Source organism: Mixophyes fleayi, chromosome 1, assembly GCF_038048845.1.
Source record: "Mixophyes fleayi isolate aMixFle1 chromosome 1, aMixFle1.hap1, whole genome shotgun sequence".
Taxonomy (NCBI): Eukaryota; Metazoa; Chordata; class Amphibia; order Anura; family Limnodynastidae; genus Mixophyes; species Mixophyes fleayi.
In genome coordinates this window covers 463,302,232-463,319,713 of record NC_134402.1, presented here as the reverse complement: position 1 = coordinate 463,319,713, position 17,482 = coordinate 463,302,232, and the positions used below count along the sequence as shown (strand labels likewise).

Here is a 17,482-nt window from a genome sequence, read left to right as displayed (position 1 = left end):
CACGTGTAAGACTTTTTTTTTTTTTATAATTCTTTATTTTAAATCGTCAAGCAAAACAAGGCATACAAAGTACGAAATCTGAAAGTTACAGTGGGTACATAAAGACATTTGCATTGTGACGATATCAAGGAGAGACGTCCACAGGGAACTTAAGATGTAAGCTGACCAGTTTTTAAATTATTTCTTGCTTTACTTTATGTAGAACCAACAATATAAACGTAGTTTGGGGGGGGGGGGTGAAGGGGGGATGAAAGGGGGGAGGGGAGAAGGAAGACCACAAAAGCTAGGCAGCAGTGCGGTCAGAAAGAAGATAATGAGAATGTGTTAGAAGGTCAAGGGCTGGTAGAGCAGGGACAGGGTCCCGCTCGCCACACATGGGTCGCCACAAGGGTATTAAGTGTGTAAGACTATTTTTAAAGCAATTAGAACTCCAGGATAAAACTTGTGAAGTGTTCCAATCCATCTGAGGAGAATGTTGTTGGAGCCAGGGTAATCCCAGAATGACAGGACTAGTAGAGGATGGCAGAACATAGAAGGATATCATCTCTTTATGTAATGCTCCTATTTGTAACAGAATAGGTTGAGTGCATTTCTTAATGAGACCATTGGAAATACAATTGCAGAAATAGATACAGGATGCTCTAGAGAGGATACGGGTAAGGACCCTTGGGACACGAGAGAAGAAGAAATAAAGTTCCCAGCAGCTCCTGAATCCAGCAAGGCAAAAGGGTGAACTGGGCCAGAAGGGGTATATAACATAACAGGAAATGACCACACAGCAGGTAATGATGATTGAGGAGAAGATTTGACATTGCCTAATTTGACTTCCCCAGAACAAATTAGGCTCTGGCGTTTCCCAATTTTCTTGGGACATTTATTAATGATATGCCCTGCATCAGCACAGTAAATACATAATTTATTTTTAACTCTTCGATCACGCTCCTCCGGAGTCAAACGTGATCATCCCAATTGCATTGGTTCTTCGTCAGAAGTAGAAGAAAGATAGCGAGCCAATGTCCCAGAGACAGGACGACGGGAGTTATCCTTTTCAGCGGACCTTTCTCTGAAGTGTAAATCTACTTGATTACACAAAGAAATTAGAGCATCTAAAGTAGGGGGGCGGGCAAGAGCATCCTTGATTTTATCTGATAAGCCGTGCCAGAAAGTAGCCACTAAAGCATCATTATTCCAATGTAATTCTGACGATAATGTGCGAAAGAGGATCACATACTGTGCCACTGATAGTGACCCTTGATGAAGCCTGAGAATACTTGAAGCTGCAGAGGTAACACGACCAGGTTCATCAAAATTTTTTCGGAATGTGGCTATAAAGGCAGAGCTATCTGAAAGGAGAGGATCATCACGCTCCCAGAGAGGAGAGGCCCAGGCCAAGGCCTGGCCAGACAATAATGATATTAAGTAAGCAACTTTTGTTCTTTGAGTAGGAAAGTTCTGAGGTTGTAATTCGAATTGGATCGAATATTGATTGAGGAATCCTCTACAGACTTTGGGATCACCATCAAATTTAGCAGGAGACAGAATCTGGAGAGTAGAATGAGAATTACTGGGTAATTCTGGTGCAGGCACAACCGGAGGAGAATTAGAGGGGACAACTTGAATAGTATCCATTCTTGTACTTAACGCCTGAAAGCATTGTGAGGACTTTCGCTGACTGTCATCTTGTTGTTCAACCCGGGTAATTTAAAAGTTGTAACATATCGATGGTTGAAGGCTCGTCAGCAGAATCCATTGTGGGTCTGTTGATACTGTCACGGTTTGGTATTCTGGACTCTGGATCCGTTCAATAGATGTTTAGAAGAACGGATCCTCGGGGAGTATTGTAACACACTGACAAGTGGTAGTAGCAGCCCGAGGGGGAATAGATGACAGATGCAGGATAAAAGTACAATCAGCGGTTGAATGATGACTGGATGAATAACAAGAAAGTCTCGAGATATATATATATATATATATATATATATATATATATATATATATATATGACAACAGGAGCGTAGTACAAGGTGAACAGGGCCACCAGCAATATAATAGGCAATGAGAACAATCAGCATGTGATCAAATATGGCATAGAATGAACAGTCCAGCAAACCGGTGGCAGCAGGTATATGGTATCACAGTAAGACAGCACACATCAGAGGAGAGAGTAACCGTCCAGGCAGTAGTATAATCACAGCCGATGTGGCAGGAATCAAGTACCATACAATGCCTTAATATGCGAGTCAAGAATATAATCCTTGACTCACAACTACCATTTGTTCCCCACATCAACTCTATATCTAAATCATGTTCATACATCTCTAGCACATGTCCAGATTACGCACACATCTCACACAAAACACTGCAAAAGCTTTAATTCATGCACTCATCATCTCCCGCATTGACTATTGCAATTCCCTCCTTACTGGTCTTCCCCTAAACAGAGTCAAACCCCAACGATTTATTTTGCACGCAGTGGCCAGACTGATTTTCAAGATGTTCTTCCTCTGCTGAGCCACTCTGTCAGTCTCTATATTGGTTGTCTGTTTTGTACAGAATCCAACATAAAATTATTTTACTAACCTACAAGGCCATCAACAAAATTACACTGACATACATCTCACTTATCTCAAAATATCTCCAAACTCGACACATCCGTTTGCACAGATCTGCGTCTCTCTTCCACTCTCATCACATCCTCCCATTCTCGGTTACAGGACTTTTTTCGGGCTGCACCCATTTTGTGGAATTCCCTTCCTCGCACAATAAGACTTTCCTCTGGTCTACAAACCTTCAAGCGTTCTGAAAACCCACCTCTTTGGGCAAGCTTATAATATTCCTCAACCACCATCTTAACTTCACTAGGTTACCCTATTACCACCCTGTACACAGCTAACACAAAACAACAACCCTCTGACTCCTGGCCAACATGTGTGACTCTATCATATAGCATACTAAGCACTTTTACCTTTGCAATCTGGATGGACCAATAAGCAGTATGAAGATTTACCCTCATGTATCTGACTCCCATTGACCTATAGATTGTCAGCTTGCGAGCAGGGCCCTCTTACCTCTGTATTTCCCAGTTTATTACTGTGTTTGTCCCCAATTGTATAGCGCTATGGGATTTGATGGCTTTATATAAATAAATAGACGATGGTGATGATGATAAATGTGTTCAAATATATCATTTAAAATATAAAAAGATCTAAATAAATCAAAACTCCTGTGTATCAATATTATCACTTTTATTAGTTATTCAAATAGAATAGAATTTATTTTGTTGTTAAATAACAATAAAGTGGATTCAATATATCTTTTTTAAAAAATCAAATACCAATATCACATATGAACAAGTTGTTGCAAGTGGTCTTCTCATGACGTCACCCTAAGAACATGTATGACTGTGCTAGGTCTGTAATTTAGGATCAGACATAAAGTCTGTACTGCACTGTTACAGCAAAGTTCTGTTATTTCAGGTGACGTGTGAGAAACAGTTCCAGGAAGTAGTTATTTTTAGCAGCAGATACCTGCGGATCGGCACATTCCAGGGCATATCTGCTTTTATTTATAGAAATGTATTTCCTTATGCAATCTATACGCTGTGTAGCAGTTTCCAAGTGTCAAACTCTGTCACTATCAGTGTCCAAAGCTTAAGGATCCTCCTGCATGTTATTGACCTTACGCGTTTCATTCTTCAGAGGTACAGCAGTTGGCCAACTGATTTTCCCCCTTTCTCGCAGATAGTGAAGGGAGTGGGCTGCCTTACCCTCTTGAAAGTCTGTATTTCCCAGAAAGGGTAAATGTATAAATTAGTTGCACTTTAATCAGACCAATACCCGGCCTTGTCAGGAATGCGCCTCCAGCATGCCTGACTCTGAATGTTTACTGTACGTGATTGTAGCACTCACTTGCTGAATTGCCCCAACCAGCTCTCACACCCATACACACCTATTGATTCAGGGCAATAGGACCCCAAGATACTGTTACACACTATGCTCCTTGGTACACCCAGGTTAGCCATGCACACACCAGCAATCAAAGGGTTAACACATCAAAAGTGTTACACAAATGTACGCTCTGGAATGAACTAGGCTGGTTAGTCAAATGGATTAACAATTCAGCATTCGTAGGGTTAACATGGTCACACAGTATTCCTCATAAAAGGCTATGGGATTTGTTAGAGTATCAAGGAAGAAACATATAAAATTTTAGTTTTAATATACAAAAGATAAAGGTATTTGGATATAATAAAAATGAGAACATATATTAAATGATTTAAGAAAAAAAGAAGAAATAAATGCAATACAGTCATAAAAACACAAGATATAATTACAGAGAATAAAACTTGCGTATCATAACCTGTATGACTGAGACAAGGCAGAAGCAAAAGGACAGTCCTTCAACTAGAATGAGTCCCCAAGAGCTGACAATTTACATACACGCAGTACTTATGCCAGTCATTGAGTGGCGACCGTCCATGAAACCAATGAGTGATCAGTTCGTAATATTGGGAAGGAGATGTTGAAATCTCGTGACCATTATTTTCAAATCTATATTTAGAAGTGTGAGCGTACGGGAGGAATGTAGGAGGATCAGGGTTGTGTATGCTGGGGGAAGAGAGGGAATGCAGCTAGCCTGGTGACCCAGCCCATGGTAGTAGCCCATTATAGGACCAGCTCGGGGGTGGTAGATGCCCCCCAGCCCAGCCTGCCCCTTCTTAGTTGAAACTTGAATATGATGCTCATTGTTGCTGAATAGTCTGATGAATTTCCAATAAAGTATGGATTCGATTTTGTGTTAGTAATTTGTAATAATCCACAGTAAAGCCGCCTGGCCCTTTATGCATAGTTTATTTCTTGTAGGGTTATGCCTCCAATGTTACTATCTGCAATATCCAAAGGCGGACTGTGGACAAATTCGGGTACAGGGGAAGCCAGACCCCAGGTCCCTAGAAGTATTTTTAGGCAGGAGATTTAAAGATAACCCTCTCCTGCCCTAGACAGCTCATGAGGGGGGGGGGGAAGTACACTCCTTCCTGCCACTGCCAACAATATTACAGTTGTGTAAGCCCCCAGGCGGATCTACGTTCTGGCTGCATGAAGCAGCCAGAATTGGTTAAAGGGACAGGAGTCTGGGTTACCTCCCGCCACTGTATAAAAAGAGCTGTACTGTCCATCTGTACCTCTGGTTTATCACTAATACCTTTTATCTGATATGTAATTGTCATTTATCTAGGAGGGATTGTTATACTTACCCTGTAACTGAGACGATCAGAATGTGTAATGGAGACTCTTTTAATGTGGTGGTGGGGGGGGGGGGGTCATACGTTCCCATGTAACAGAGACAATGAGAATGTGTTATGTGTCAGTTATATCTCAGGGGGGTGTAGTACTTTTGTGAGGACCTACTGCAATACTGGCCACAGACAACAGAAATCTTCACATTCTGACAACTGTACACCAATAACAGACAACTGCACATTCTTTTTCATTTACTGCAATCAGCACTTTGCTAAAGATTAGTTAGAACTTAGACTCCACCTGTATGCAGCCTTCATAAGGCCCTCAATCATACCAATCTTTGCACGAGCAAAGTTGGAATTTCGTTTTGTTTTGTTGTCAGTGCTTCAAGATTGTTTTGTTTTTCCTGTTTATCGACTTCAGCTTCATTCCTCATGATTCTCCAACCCATCATATTATGGCTTTTCCCTCATGACCCATCCTCTCAGGAGAAAGCAGCTTGGCCGGTCATAATGTTAATGATAACTACCCCAGCCAAGTGTTTCTGTCCTGGGTATAACCAGCTCTGTGCAAATGTCCTCTGTAGCTGAGAACATCAGAATGTGTAACAGAGACTCATTCCTGGGGGTAATACTTTCCTCATAGCTGTTGCTCATATTGAAGAGTAACTTTATGAGTTATTGTTGTTGTGTAGTTGACTGAATATTCTTTTCGGCCCACAGATGTCGGATGTATACAGCTCTCAGCCGATACGTTGTCTTCCTTCTCATATATTCGCTGTGGCTGATCGAGCCTACACTGCTCTACAAGTGAAATCAGCGACTTTCTCCAGGAATCAGTGTATTGTTATAAGGTGAGAGCAGTCACACATCCACACACTGTATAGTACAGCCCTTTGAATTAGATATCTGAGCATAGTCTCGGATGATATAAACCGGTATGGCTTATAATCCACACAATATGCAGCAGTTCTCTAAGTGATAGATTTATAAGATCATTAGTGATACATCAACAGCCAGGAAGAGAAATACAATTTCGTTATTTATTGTTTCAAATTAACAATTGCCTCAGACATAGTAATACATAGAATATAGTCCCAGCCTTGTCTAGATATGGAAGAAGAAAAAATTGCTAAATGCATTAATTACATGTATTTATACATTTATAAAATCAATAAAGATTTACTTTTGGGTAGAGGATTTAAGTAGAAAAATAAAATCACAGTTTGGATGGGCTGTTCACCAGATCCACAGTGACCGCAGTCCTCTCTCATTGCTCAGCTGTCCGTGTCAATTCCCCTCATTCCTATTTCAAGTTATAGGAAGTTCATGGGAGAGTGTAATTGACAACCACTCAACCTATTTGAAACCAGCTGGGTGTCAGGCGTTGTCACCGCACCACCCCATAGGTTCTGGAGATGGACGCCTTCCTCCTCTTGCCCGCATCCCGTTGCCTACCAATGGGATGTTCTTACAGGTCCCGGCCGGCTCATTGCGCATGCATGCGCAATACCCTTGCGTCCCATTGCTAGGCAACGGGATGCTGTTCTCTTCAGCCTGTCGGCGGACAGCTGTGTTCTGACTGCTGAGACCGCAGGCTTAAATCAGGAGGCATTCCCTCCTATTTAAAGCACATTCTGGCACCATTAGGGTGCCAAAGTATTGGTTCACCCTACTCCAGCTTTCCTGTCTGGTTCTGCTTGCTAAAGGTTCCTGATTTTGTACTGCTCTGCCTGTCCTGGTTTGACCTCTAGCCCGTTTCACGCAGCCAAAAACATACCTCTGTGCGGTGGTCCCTGATGAATACCGGGGTGCGTTAGACTCCGTGCCTCCCTATTTAGTTGCGCTAATACCAGTCCGTGGTAGTTCCAGTGTTTACAACGTCACAGTATGTTCTGGCTATCAGCGGACCGGAGGACATCTGGCCCAGAGAGTGGAACAGCAAGAGACTAACCAGGCCAGGCTCCTTCAATGTATCCAGGGAGTTGTGTCTTGCCTGGATTCTCTACAGAGTTCTTTACCTGCTCGTATGGCAGCATCTGTTCTAACTGCCACTACCTCCGCTTCTACTGCCACCACCAGTACAGCTACCGAAAAAAGTCTACATATTTCTCCATCAGAGAAATACGATGGAGACCCCCAGAAGTGTCATGGCTTTCTTAACCAGCGTGCCATCCAGTTTGAGCTGGCTCCGGAGAATTTCAACTCAGAGAGAGTCATGTTGGCCTACCTTATCTCCCTTCTCTCCGGGCAAGCTCTAACCCGGGCATCTCCTTTGTGTGAGAAGGATGATCCCATGCTCCAAAACTCTGTGGTCTTTATTGAAACTTTACGCAAGGTTTTAAACGAACCCGGACGGGTGTCCTCTGCTGCATCTGGGCTACTGAGCCTTCGCCAAGGATCACTCTTGGCTGGGCAATACGCGGTACAATAACGGACCTTAGCGTCTGAACTTCGGTGGAACAATGAGGCCCTGATAGCTACCTTCTGGCAGGGGCTAAATGAGCATATTAAGGATGATCTTACTTTTCACGATCTTCCTTCCAGTTTAGACAACTTGATTTCTCTCGGCATCAAGGTGGACATCTGCCATAGAGGACGTACACTTGAACGAGGTTACACTTGCCCACCATTCCTTCGGCTGGCACCTTACTTTCAGCCGCCTACACCGTCCGCTGAAGGAGAGGGTTTATCTGTAAGTCTTCTTCTCCTGCCGAGCAGGATTCTTTTTCGTTCAGGAGAAGGACGGCTCCCTTAGACTTTGTATAGACTATCAGAAATTTAACACTATAACTGTAAAGAACCGTTATCCTCTCCCCACTCATCTTAGAACTTTTTGACCCCATTCGTGGTGCAGAAATCTTCACGTAATTAGACCTCCAAGGTGCTTATAACCTATCAGAATATGAAAAGGGAACAAGTGGAAGACTGTGTTTAACACCAGAGACAGGCATTACGAATACCTGACCTGTAATGCTCCTGCGGTCTTTCAAGAATTCGTTAATGAAATTTTCCGGGATCTGCTCTATCGGTCAGTGGTTATCTATTTGGATGACATATTGATCTTTTCCAAAGACCCCTAGTCCGACCAGGTGCATGTTAAGGAGGTTCTCACCTGGTTATGAAAGAACCATTTACACTGTACATTTTAAAAGTGTCTCCTTGACGGCTCTCACGTACCCTTTTTGGGATACCTAGTCTCTGGTACAGCCTTTAAAAAGGACCCAAGTAAAGTGGAGGCCATTCTCAACTGGCCAATGGGAGCAGGGCAGTGTCATCAGCCACAGGTGGCTGTATTAAAGAAAACAGGTGGTCACATTGCACACGCGCCCGACTGGAGCTAATGCCAGGATGCAGCGTTATCTGCAACAGCGTCCCGACCGTTGCCTAGGCAACGGCCGGGACGATTCCTGGAAGTGACATCCCGGTCGTCGTAGCGACGGCCGGGACGCAGGCAAGAGGGTCGCGGCGGCTGAGCACCGCTGTGGCTCGTGACACTCAGGCGGTATTGTTCGGAACATTAATCTTCTTGGAGCAAATTCTTGCCTTGGGCAGAATTTACGCGTAACAACCACCAACATGAATCTACTGAAAGTTCCCCCATTTTTAAACCTCCCATACTACCCACCTTTTCTGACCTTCCCGCCTCTTCGGTGCCAGCAGCTCACAATATGGTTCACAACTTTTCCCAAATCTGGTCCCATTTTCAATCTAAATTACGGCACGCTACGGACCATTATAAACGATTTGCAGATCGTCATTGGAGGAATTTACCGGTACTTGGGGATAGTCTATAAAGTGTGGCTCGTTACCCGCAACCTCAGACTTAAGGTCCCAACCATTAAATTTGCACCTCGCTGTATTGGTCCTTTCAATATTACCCATGTAATTAATGATGTAACTAAGTTCTGGTTACCTCCCGCCCTTCAGATGAATGACACTTTCCACATCTCTCTGTTAAAAACACTTATTCTCAATGAATTCTCTAATAATGCCTCCGCCTCCATACCTCCTTGCGGGGGTCCCAGGTGAACACTGTGGTGCGTTAGACTCCCTGCTTGATTGTGCTAATATCAGTCAGTGGTAAATCCAGTGTTTACAACGTGACACTGGTCTGTAAGAGGAGAAAGCAGCGGAACGTGGGATGTTACCATAATACTTATTAAATAGGGATTTCAGGCAGCCGGTGAGGAGGTCAACTTTAGCAGCCAGTGGCCGGGAGTGTCTAGAATGTGTGTCTGCATAATTTCTTTAGATATAGAGACCACCCCCTCTCAAAATGGTCTGAGCCTTGGGAAGCCTCACCAGATGTGTAGCGGCATCCAAGTAGCCAGGCTACATCTCCAAGTGTTAGGCGCTCCAGGATACATTATGGGATAAAACGTTTTTAGTGGGTCTTGATAACCTGGGTTATCAGGAAATTGTTCCAGCTATTTTCTTTGATTAAGTCACCTAGATCTCTCTCCCAGTACTTTGTAAGTTTAGGTAACTCCCTTGGCTTAAGCCATACTTCCTGCAGAGCAAGATCTTATCTAGAGAAATACAGTCTTTCATTATTGGCATCCTTTTTGTATAGGGATTACAGTATATGTCCACCTCTACACTGGCAGAGCCTCCAAGACCCCTGTCCAATCCTTGAGTGCCCAATTAACTTGTGCTGAGCAGGAACAAGTCCATCGGTTCAGGTGTGGTGAAGGGATAGATAGTGAATTTCAGATGGGATGTGAGAAGAGTTGAAGCAAGCTCTGGCCATTCTTCTTTGGTTGGTGATTCACCCTGTGTTCTCAATTTTGCATGTCCATAAACCTTGGTGCAAGTTTTTGTGTAATAATGATTTCTCCTGTATTGGGAGACACAGGGTACATTGGGGAATAGCATAGGGCACTTTAAGAAACTTAACAGTTGTCCATAGCTCTTCTGCCGATATCCCTCTCCTATTAGGCCTTCAGTTTTAGTTAAGTGCCCAGCGAGGCAGGACTTAGATTTTTAACTTGGACTGCTTGGCAGCCTTTATTACTATTAATTTGATCCTTTTACTATTTATTTTAAAATCTGTTTGCTTCAGATCCACATTGTCTGTCTGTCCTACAGCACAGACAGCTGTGCGCTGTCAGGGGATTGGAGGTGCAAAGGGTAATGCATCCTCCTGTTCCCATCACTAGATTCCTCCACGGGAGCCATCCACAGCATCACAGGTTACTGCCTGGATCCCCATGCAGCAGCTACGGACTATCAATCACTGCTTCACCGTGCACAGGAGAACAGCAGACGGTGAGTATTGACCTCTCCCAGCACAGTGCTTGGACAAGTGTTTAGTGAGCTGCAGTGGACTCGGGGGTTGGTGCCTCATTTAGTATAGGGCAGCTATTAGGTTTCTTAGGGAGGCTGGGTCAGATGGGGGCTACAATCCAGTGCCCCCTACTAGGCACTGGATTGGTGAAGGGGGATGTCCTTCAGGTCAGCTTCCAAATCAGTGCAGGCCCTAGGGGAGAGGCTTATTACATCTTCCTGCACATCTTCCCTGATGGACTCTCACTCCTTGTCTGCATACACAAGAACAGCAGCCATCTTTGAGCTCCAGCACTCCCCTTCTCTGTCCCTCCATCTGTAAGGTAGCAGTTTGTTGGTTGTTCTTTTATCAGTGGTTAGTATCTCAGATTTTTTGGGCTCTGGGGCTGTATTGCGGGCTCACTTTCTTCTCCCTGATTGTGTGCTGCTTCTGTCTTTTTCTGTGTTTTATCTCCTATCTATGTCTATCATGTCAAATAGGGAGAGATCTTCGAGGTGAAGGCTGGAGCAACCTCAATGACTAAGTTTATGTGTGCCGGATGTAACACCATGTTGCCTTTTGGAAAGCAGGGCTGTGACACCTTGTGTCTGTGGATCGGATTCCGTGTGTGCCTGGGGTCTCTGGTTCTGAAATGCAGCTCCTGTCTGGACTAGGTCTCTGGCCAACTCTCTGGCTGAGATTGCTCAGTTGGTCCGTTTCCAATCAAATGGGTGGTCCTTTCCAGGTTCCCTCCGGCTCTGCAGGAAGGGTTCTGTGATGGTGGTTTCATAGGAACTGGCTTGGTTTAGAGGTCTAGCGATTTTGGTACAGGGCCTGGTTTTGGTTTTCTCCCCTTAGAGAGGATTTTGGAATCCACTACGCCTTTTTTCTCAAGTAAGCACAGGGGGGTGGTAGCGTCCCAGCCAGGGAATGAATCGGATTCTTATTGTTCTTCCCAGGAGGAGGGCTACGTTCTTTTTGTGTTCGACATAACGGGGCAGCACGGTGGCTAAGTGGTTAGCACTTCAGCCTTATAACACTGGGATCATGAATTAAATTCCCGACCATGGCCTTATCTGTGAGGAGTTTGTATGTTCTCCCTGTGTTTGCGTGGGTTTCCTCCAGGTGCTCCGGTTTCCTCCCACACTCCAAAAACATACTAGGTTAATTGGCTGCTAACAAATTGACCCTAGACTCTCTCTGCCTGTGTGTGTGCGTCTGTCTGTGTGTATGTTAGGGAATTCTGACTGTAAGCTCCAATGGGGAAGGGACTGATGTGAGTGAGTTCTCTGTACAGCGCTGCGGAATCAGTGGCGCTATATAAATAAATGGTGATGATGAGGACCAAGTTCTTTTTGTGTTAGACATAAAGAATTCCTCTTTTGGGATGGAAGTCTCCTTTGACCAGGGGGTGAAGGAATTGATATGGGCTGTGCCCAAAGTGTTGGACAATTTCATAGGTGGCCTTCCATGAGACTGCAGAGCCTTTTCTATTTAAGTCAAAACCTTTTACTTTTTCCTCTTCATCCCAGCTGGAAGATTTTTTTCATAGGTGGCTGGTCATCACCAGAAGTCCCAAGTGTCCCGTCAGCTGTAGTCCTGTTATCCTATTCCTACTGAGGTTATTACTAAATAGGAAGCGCCTCCCAAGGTGGACTCACCAGTTGCACGGTTGTCGAAGACAACTACAATCCCCATACCCAATCCAGCCATGCTTAAGGATGGTGCTGACCATAAAGTTGAGGGTATTCTTAAGTTCATTTTTTTGCCTCCTTGGTATTTGCTTGGGTGAATAAGCCTGTGGAATGCTGGTCCGAGCAGTTTTCTGAGGGGTTGACAGTCGACACACAGGTTTCTGAATTTCTTTCTTTAGTGGAACAGATTCAGAGGGCTACGGATTCTTTGGGGGAGGCGGCCCTGGGCGGGCATGGATTTTTGCCTCTGCAGTCTAGGGCTGTCGGACTTCGTGGCTTAAATCCTTGGAGGCTGATGTGGAGTCCAAGAAGACTCTTGGGTCACTTACTTTTTCTGGGGGTGTTCTATTTCAGCCAGAACTTGACAACATCATTAGTCAGGCAACAGAAGTTAAAAGTACTTTCCTTCCTGTTAATGCTTCAAAGCCTATGGTGTCCAGTGCTCTCTCTCTCTTTTCATTTCTCAGGCAGGTCACAGAGTCAGCACTCCAGAAGACAGTCATCTGCCCCCAAGGGTGGTTTACAGCGTGGATGCCAGGTCTGGTCTGCTAGGCATCCAGCAGCAAAATCTGCTGACAAGCAATCGGCATGACAGTCGTTCTGCACATCCATGATCCATGACGTCTGTGGTGGGAGCCTGTCTTCTCCTCTTTTGGGATCGTTTTTTTCATATCATCATGGATGACTGGGTAAGGGAAAATATGGACTTGGGGGTACATGATAGATCTCCTCAGGTATCCCTGCAGACATTTGTTTTCCACTGGGCTCACCGCCGGTCTGAAAAAGTCTCTTGCTCTGGGATAGGCTATCCAGTACTGGAAAATCAAAGAGGTTTGGGGGTTTTATTCCAACTTGTTTCTGGTTAAAAAGCCCAACAGTTCAGTCAGGCTGATCCTGCACCTCAAATCTTTAAACACCCAACTGCAGGTCCCAAAATTCAAGATGGAGCCCTTGAAGTCTGTAATTTACAGCATACAGCTGAACGAGTTCATGGTGTCTCTGGACAATGCAGAGGTGTATTTAAATGTTCATATCTGGGAGGGCTATAGGTCCCCTCTCGGGTTCCTGTTCAGTCGGAACAAGTTCAGGACTCTTCCTTTTGGTTTTTCGACACAGCCCCACAACTCGTCACCATGATGGTCATAGTGGTGTTGTTATGGTCCAAGGAATTTACGATAATCTCTTACCTGGACGATCTTCTCATCAAGGTAGAGTCACAGCCTGTGCTTCTGTCCCATGTCCATTTGATGGCGCGGATTCTGGATTTCCATGGTAGTGTCAGCCGCTCCTTTTATGGCTGCTCGGATGGATCCTGTAGGGGTCATCCGTTCTCGATCTGGGATTTGACCTTGTTGACTACACGTGCCAGCCTTTATGGTTGGGGAGCTGTATGTCTTCATGCAGCTTCCATGGTGTTTGGACCCTGGAGTAATCCAGGCTTCCGATCGATGTGAAGTCCATAGGAGTCCTCTAGTTATGAAAGAGAGACCCAGGATATTTCACTGAGTCAAAAAATACGCTCAGGCCCTCATAGCTATTTTCATTCTAGAGGTGGACAAATCGGAGGCCAATTTTCTGAGTAGTCACACTCTTCACCCCTGCAAATGGTCTTTGCATGCAGAGGTTTTTTGCGAGTTAGTGTTCAGTTGGGGTTAACTAGACATTGGCATGATGGCATCTCGGGTGAACCACAAGGTCAATATATTCTATTTCAGAACAAGCGATCATATGGCAGTCTTGGTAGGCGGTTCCTTCTGGTTTACCTGTTCCCATCAGAAGCAATGCTTCCAAGGGTTTTAAATAAGATGAAGAGAGAAGGTGTTTTAGTCATTCTGGTGGTGCCATATTGGCCTCTGAGGGCTTGGTACATCAATGCACTCTCCATCGCGGTGGGTCATTGATTCTGAAAGATATACAATGCCTGGTGTGAAAGGAAGGGGTTCCCTCCTTCCTTTATTCCATTGTCCATGATTCTTTTGTTCTTACGGGATGGGCTGGACACTGGTTTGCGCCTTAGCTTTGTTAAGGTTTAGGTGCTGACTCTTTCGGGCTTCTTTCAAAGAAGACTTGCTTTGGTGTCTGATGTGCAGACGTTCTTGAAGGTTGTGCTTCATGTACCCCCTCTGTATGTTCCTCCAGTGGTTCCTTGGGATTTAAACTTGGTGAATGCTTTACGGCATTCCCCATTTGAACCCTTGGACTCTGTGGACTTCCTTACGTGGAAAGTTGTCTTCCTTTTAGCCATTTCTACGGCCACAAGAGTTTGAGAGCTGGCAGCCTTATCCTGCAAGTCTCCTCTATTAGTTTTTCATGAGGATAACGCGGTTGTTCAGACCAAACCTTCTTTCCTTCCTAAACTGATGTCCAAATTCCATAAGAATCAGGATATTGTCATCCCAGTTGTAACCAGGTGTCTGTTTCAGAGGACATGTCTCCCTTTCTGTGGGGGTTGGTTAAACATAAGCTGAAGGTCTAACAGAAGAGGGGTATAGAAGTGGAGGAACTATGGATAACAGTTAAGTTTATATAAAGTGCCTGCAGGCCTGGATAACTGCGCTATAACCCAATGTACCTCATGTCCTCCAATGGACTAAGAGAAATGATTTTAAAGTAAGTATAAAAATCCTATTTTCCACCATATGTTGTATTTAAAAATTCCTTCCCTTCTAAAGCGTTTAACCAACCCAAATGTTCGACAACCTGGGGGGATTTTCACTTATAGTTTTATGGTGAAAACCACCACCAGGTTAGGACTGGCTGCACTGGTACCACTGTAACAGTAAAACTTAAGGATCCCCTGTCATATGTGGAACTAATCCCAATTGGGTGATTGCATGGCAGGAACCTCTAGGGATGCCGTGCAAAAAATGAGTGAGCAGACACCCCTATTTGAGACAATCACCCTTGTGATAAAAGCAAAGGGGCTCTTCCCAACATCCCTTGGCTTTATTAGCAGAAATAAATCTGGACCACTAGAATGGCAAATATGCCAAGCAAGTGGTCCCAGCAGTAACTACGAACCAAGGTTCAGCATGAGGTTTATAGTATATATATATTTAGAGTCAGACTGGGGAGCAGCTTCATGATTTACATTAGACCTTAGTTTGTCTGTTGAAAATCTGATGATTGTAACTGTTAAGATCTCCTGAGATACATGTTAGCCTGAAGAGCTTCTCCTGATGCTATAAAATTATTCATTTGATTGGTGAATCTTTCTTTTGTCTTTTAGTGGTGACAGTGGAGCAGGTAAAACGGAAAGCACTAAACTTTTGCTCAGACATCTGGTAAGACGGAGCCGAGGAAACACACAACTCAGCCAGCAGATACTGCAGGTACCAGCATGCGTCAGATGGTGATGGTGCATAGAGCGGGTACAGCACAGGAACGTGTCCTTAGAAGTAGATGTTTCAGATATTGTCACTAAGGCCATTAGCAGATTCTTTAACTTGTTCTCCTGGTTTAAAATGATCTGGAGGAGAACAAACCAGATCATTTTAAACTCCTCAAAAATGTGGAGAGATCAAGGCTTCCCAAAGCACAAACTGTTCACAATACATCGGACGTAACTTAAACGCAACTTGTGCGCCTGTTTTAAAAACCAAGCGGATCTCATTATACGTTTCCATGTTCCATATGTGTAAAGCTTTGGCTATATGATACTTGTCGTATGTAGACAGACCGAACACAGAGGAGGATGCGCACATACATACGTACAAAGTCTCATTACAAATCATGCAAAAATAATATTTTGTCAAATAAATTTAAAACTCTTATTACTATAATCCTATATAAAAATGTGTTTTAAAAAAAAAAAAAAAATGTCTTTTTTTTACATTAAATAAATCAGGACGCTCTTAATATATACTTTATTAAAAATAAATTTTTATAGTTTCCTTACTTGCAAATAATCTTCTGTGCTATCTAGTGGCAGGAATATGTGTAGTAATCACTATCAGTTGGCACATACCTGCCCTGTAGCGGTGTAAATAATATGGCTAAAAACCACATAAGAAGTGACCCTGAAATTGTATCGGCGTTAACACACCGGCATATCCTTCAAGTCGTAAGTGTCATTTGGACATGGATTGCATGAAATTGTGTTCATTGGCGTAAATCCCATTCTGGTGCATGCGCAGGGCTGATTCACACAAGATACCCCACGCAAATGGACTAACGTCCGAAGATGAATCATTCGCCGTTTGTCCACAAATCATTCCACTACCTCACACATCCACTGCAGCTCTTTCATTTATAAGGATGAACTTAATGTCTACTGAATGTAAGATACAATTTTACAGCTGCTCCTGATGGCAAACACATGTTATAGCATTTATATGAGACTATCATCACTAGTGCTCATGACTTAGATTAACCCTGTAGCTGGAGTAAGAGACATGGCAGAAAAACAGGTATCTTTGAGATGCCCAAATCTTGATTCGGATGTGGCTGGGGCATGGCGCTCCCCCGCCCCTGTCTATCCAGCTCATCGATGGCCATCACTATGACAGAGAAGTACTATATATATATATATAATTATCATTAACTGCCTTCATTGTAACACTATCACGTTCCAGTCACTTACATTTCCAGTACATTTTTCATACCGCCACTTGGAACACTCTGTATGTATAATATCATATGTAATGTAAGGGAGGGTTGAGAAGAAGAACCTGGGGATGATCTGCACATAATATATTAAATCTAAAGACCAGAGTTTGGTGAATAAAGATGTGTGATGCTCATAACGCTCTTCTGTGTCTCGTCAGGTGAATCCTCTATTGGAGGCGTTTGGAAATGCTCAGACTGTTATGAACCAAAATAGCAGCCGATTTGGAAAATATATCCAACTGCGGTTCAGTGAGGGATCTGGTGAGACGGGTCTCCTTTCATTATATCCTATTCTATATATATATATATATGTTGTGCGATCATACAGTGTGGGCACATTCTATAAACCGGAGGGACTGGTCTACGTCGTCATACTCCATATCCCGTAACATTATATCACCACTTTATTTCCACTTCTGCCTCTTCTAATGCTAACCACTAAAAAGTGGTAGTGGTTTAGTTAACGCCAGAATACACACTATGTAGTGATTTACTGTGGAGACACGTGTCTGGGGTGTCCCCATGTGGGTCCAAATATAATAGTGTAGTTTATTTGCGTAGATACGCACAGAACAACATTAAAATAATAGCAGGACAATAATATTCCCAAATTACAGCCATATTATTACCCCCTAGCAAATCCCCTGTTGGTAGTTAGTGTGTCTGGCTTAG

General features: G+C 43.8%; 1 protein-coding gene across 1 annotated transcript in view; it reads left to right on the top strand.

Annotated features, from left to right (window-relative positions):
• The window catches only part of LOC142110416 (myosin-IIIb-like), a 185,895-nt gene that overhangs the window by 25,189 nt on the left and 143,224 nt on the right, over window positions 1–17,482 (top strand). Inside the window, exons 3-5 of the mRNA XM_075193765.1 lie at window positions 5,963–6,093; window positions 15,432–15,534; window positions 16,969–17,071. Of these exons, the coding sequence (XP_075049866.1) occupies window positions 5,963–6,093; window positions 15,432–15,534; window positions 16,969–17,071 (337 nt within the window). The remainder of the gene's footprint in view (window positions 1–5,962; window positions 6,094–15,431; window positions 15,535–16,968; window positions 17,072–17,482) is intronic.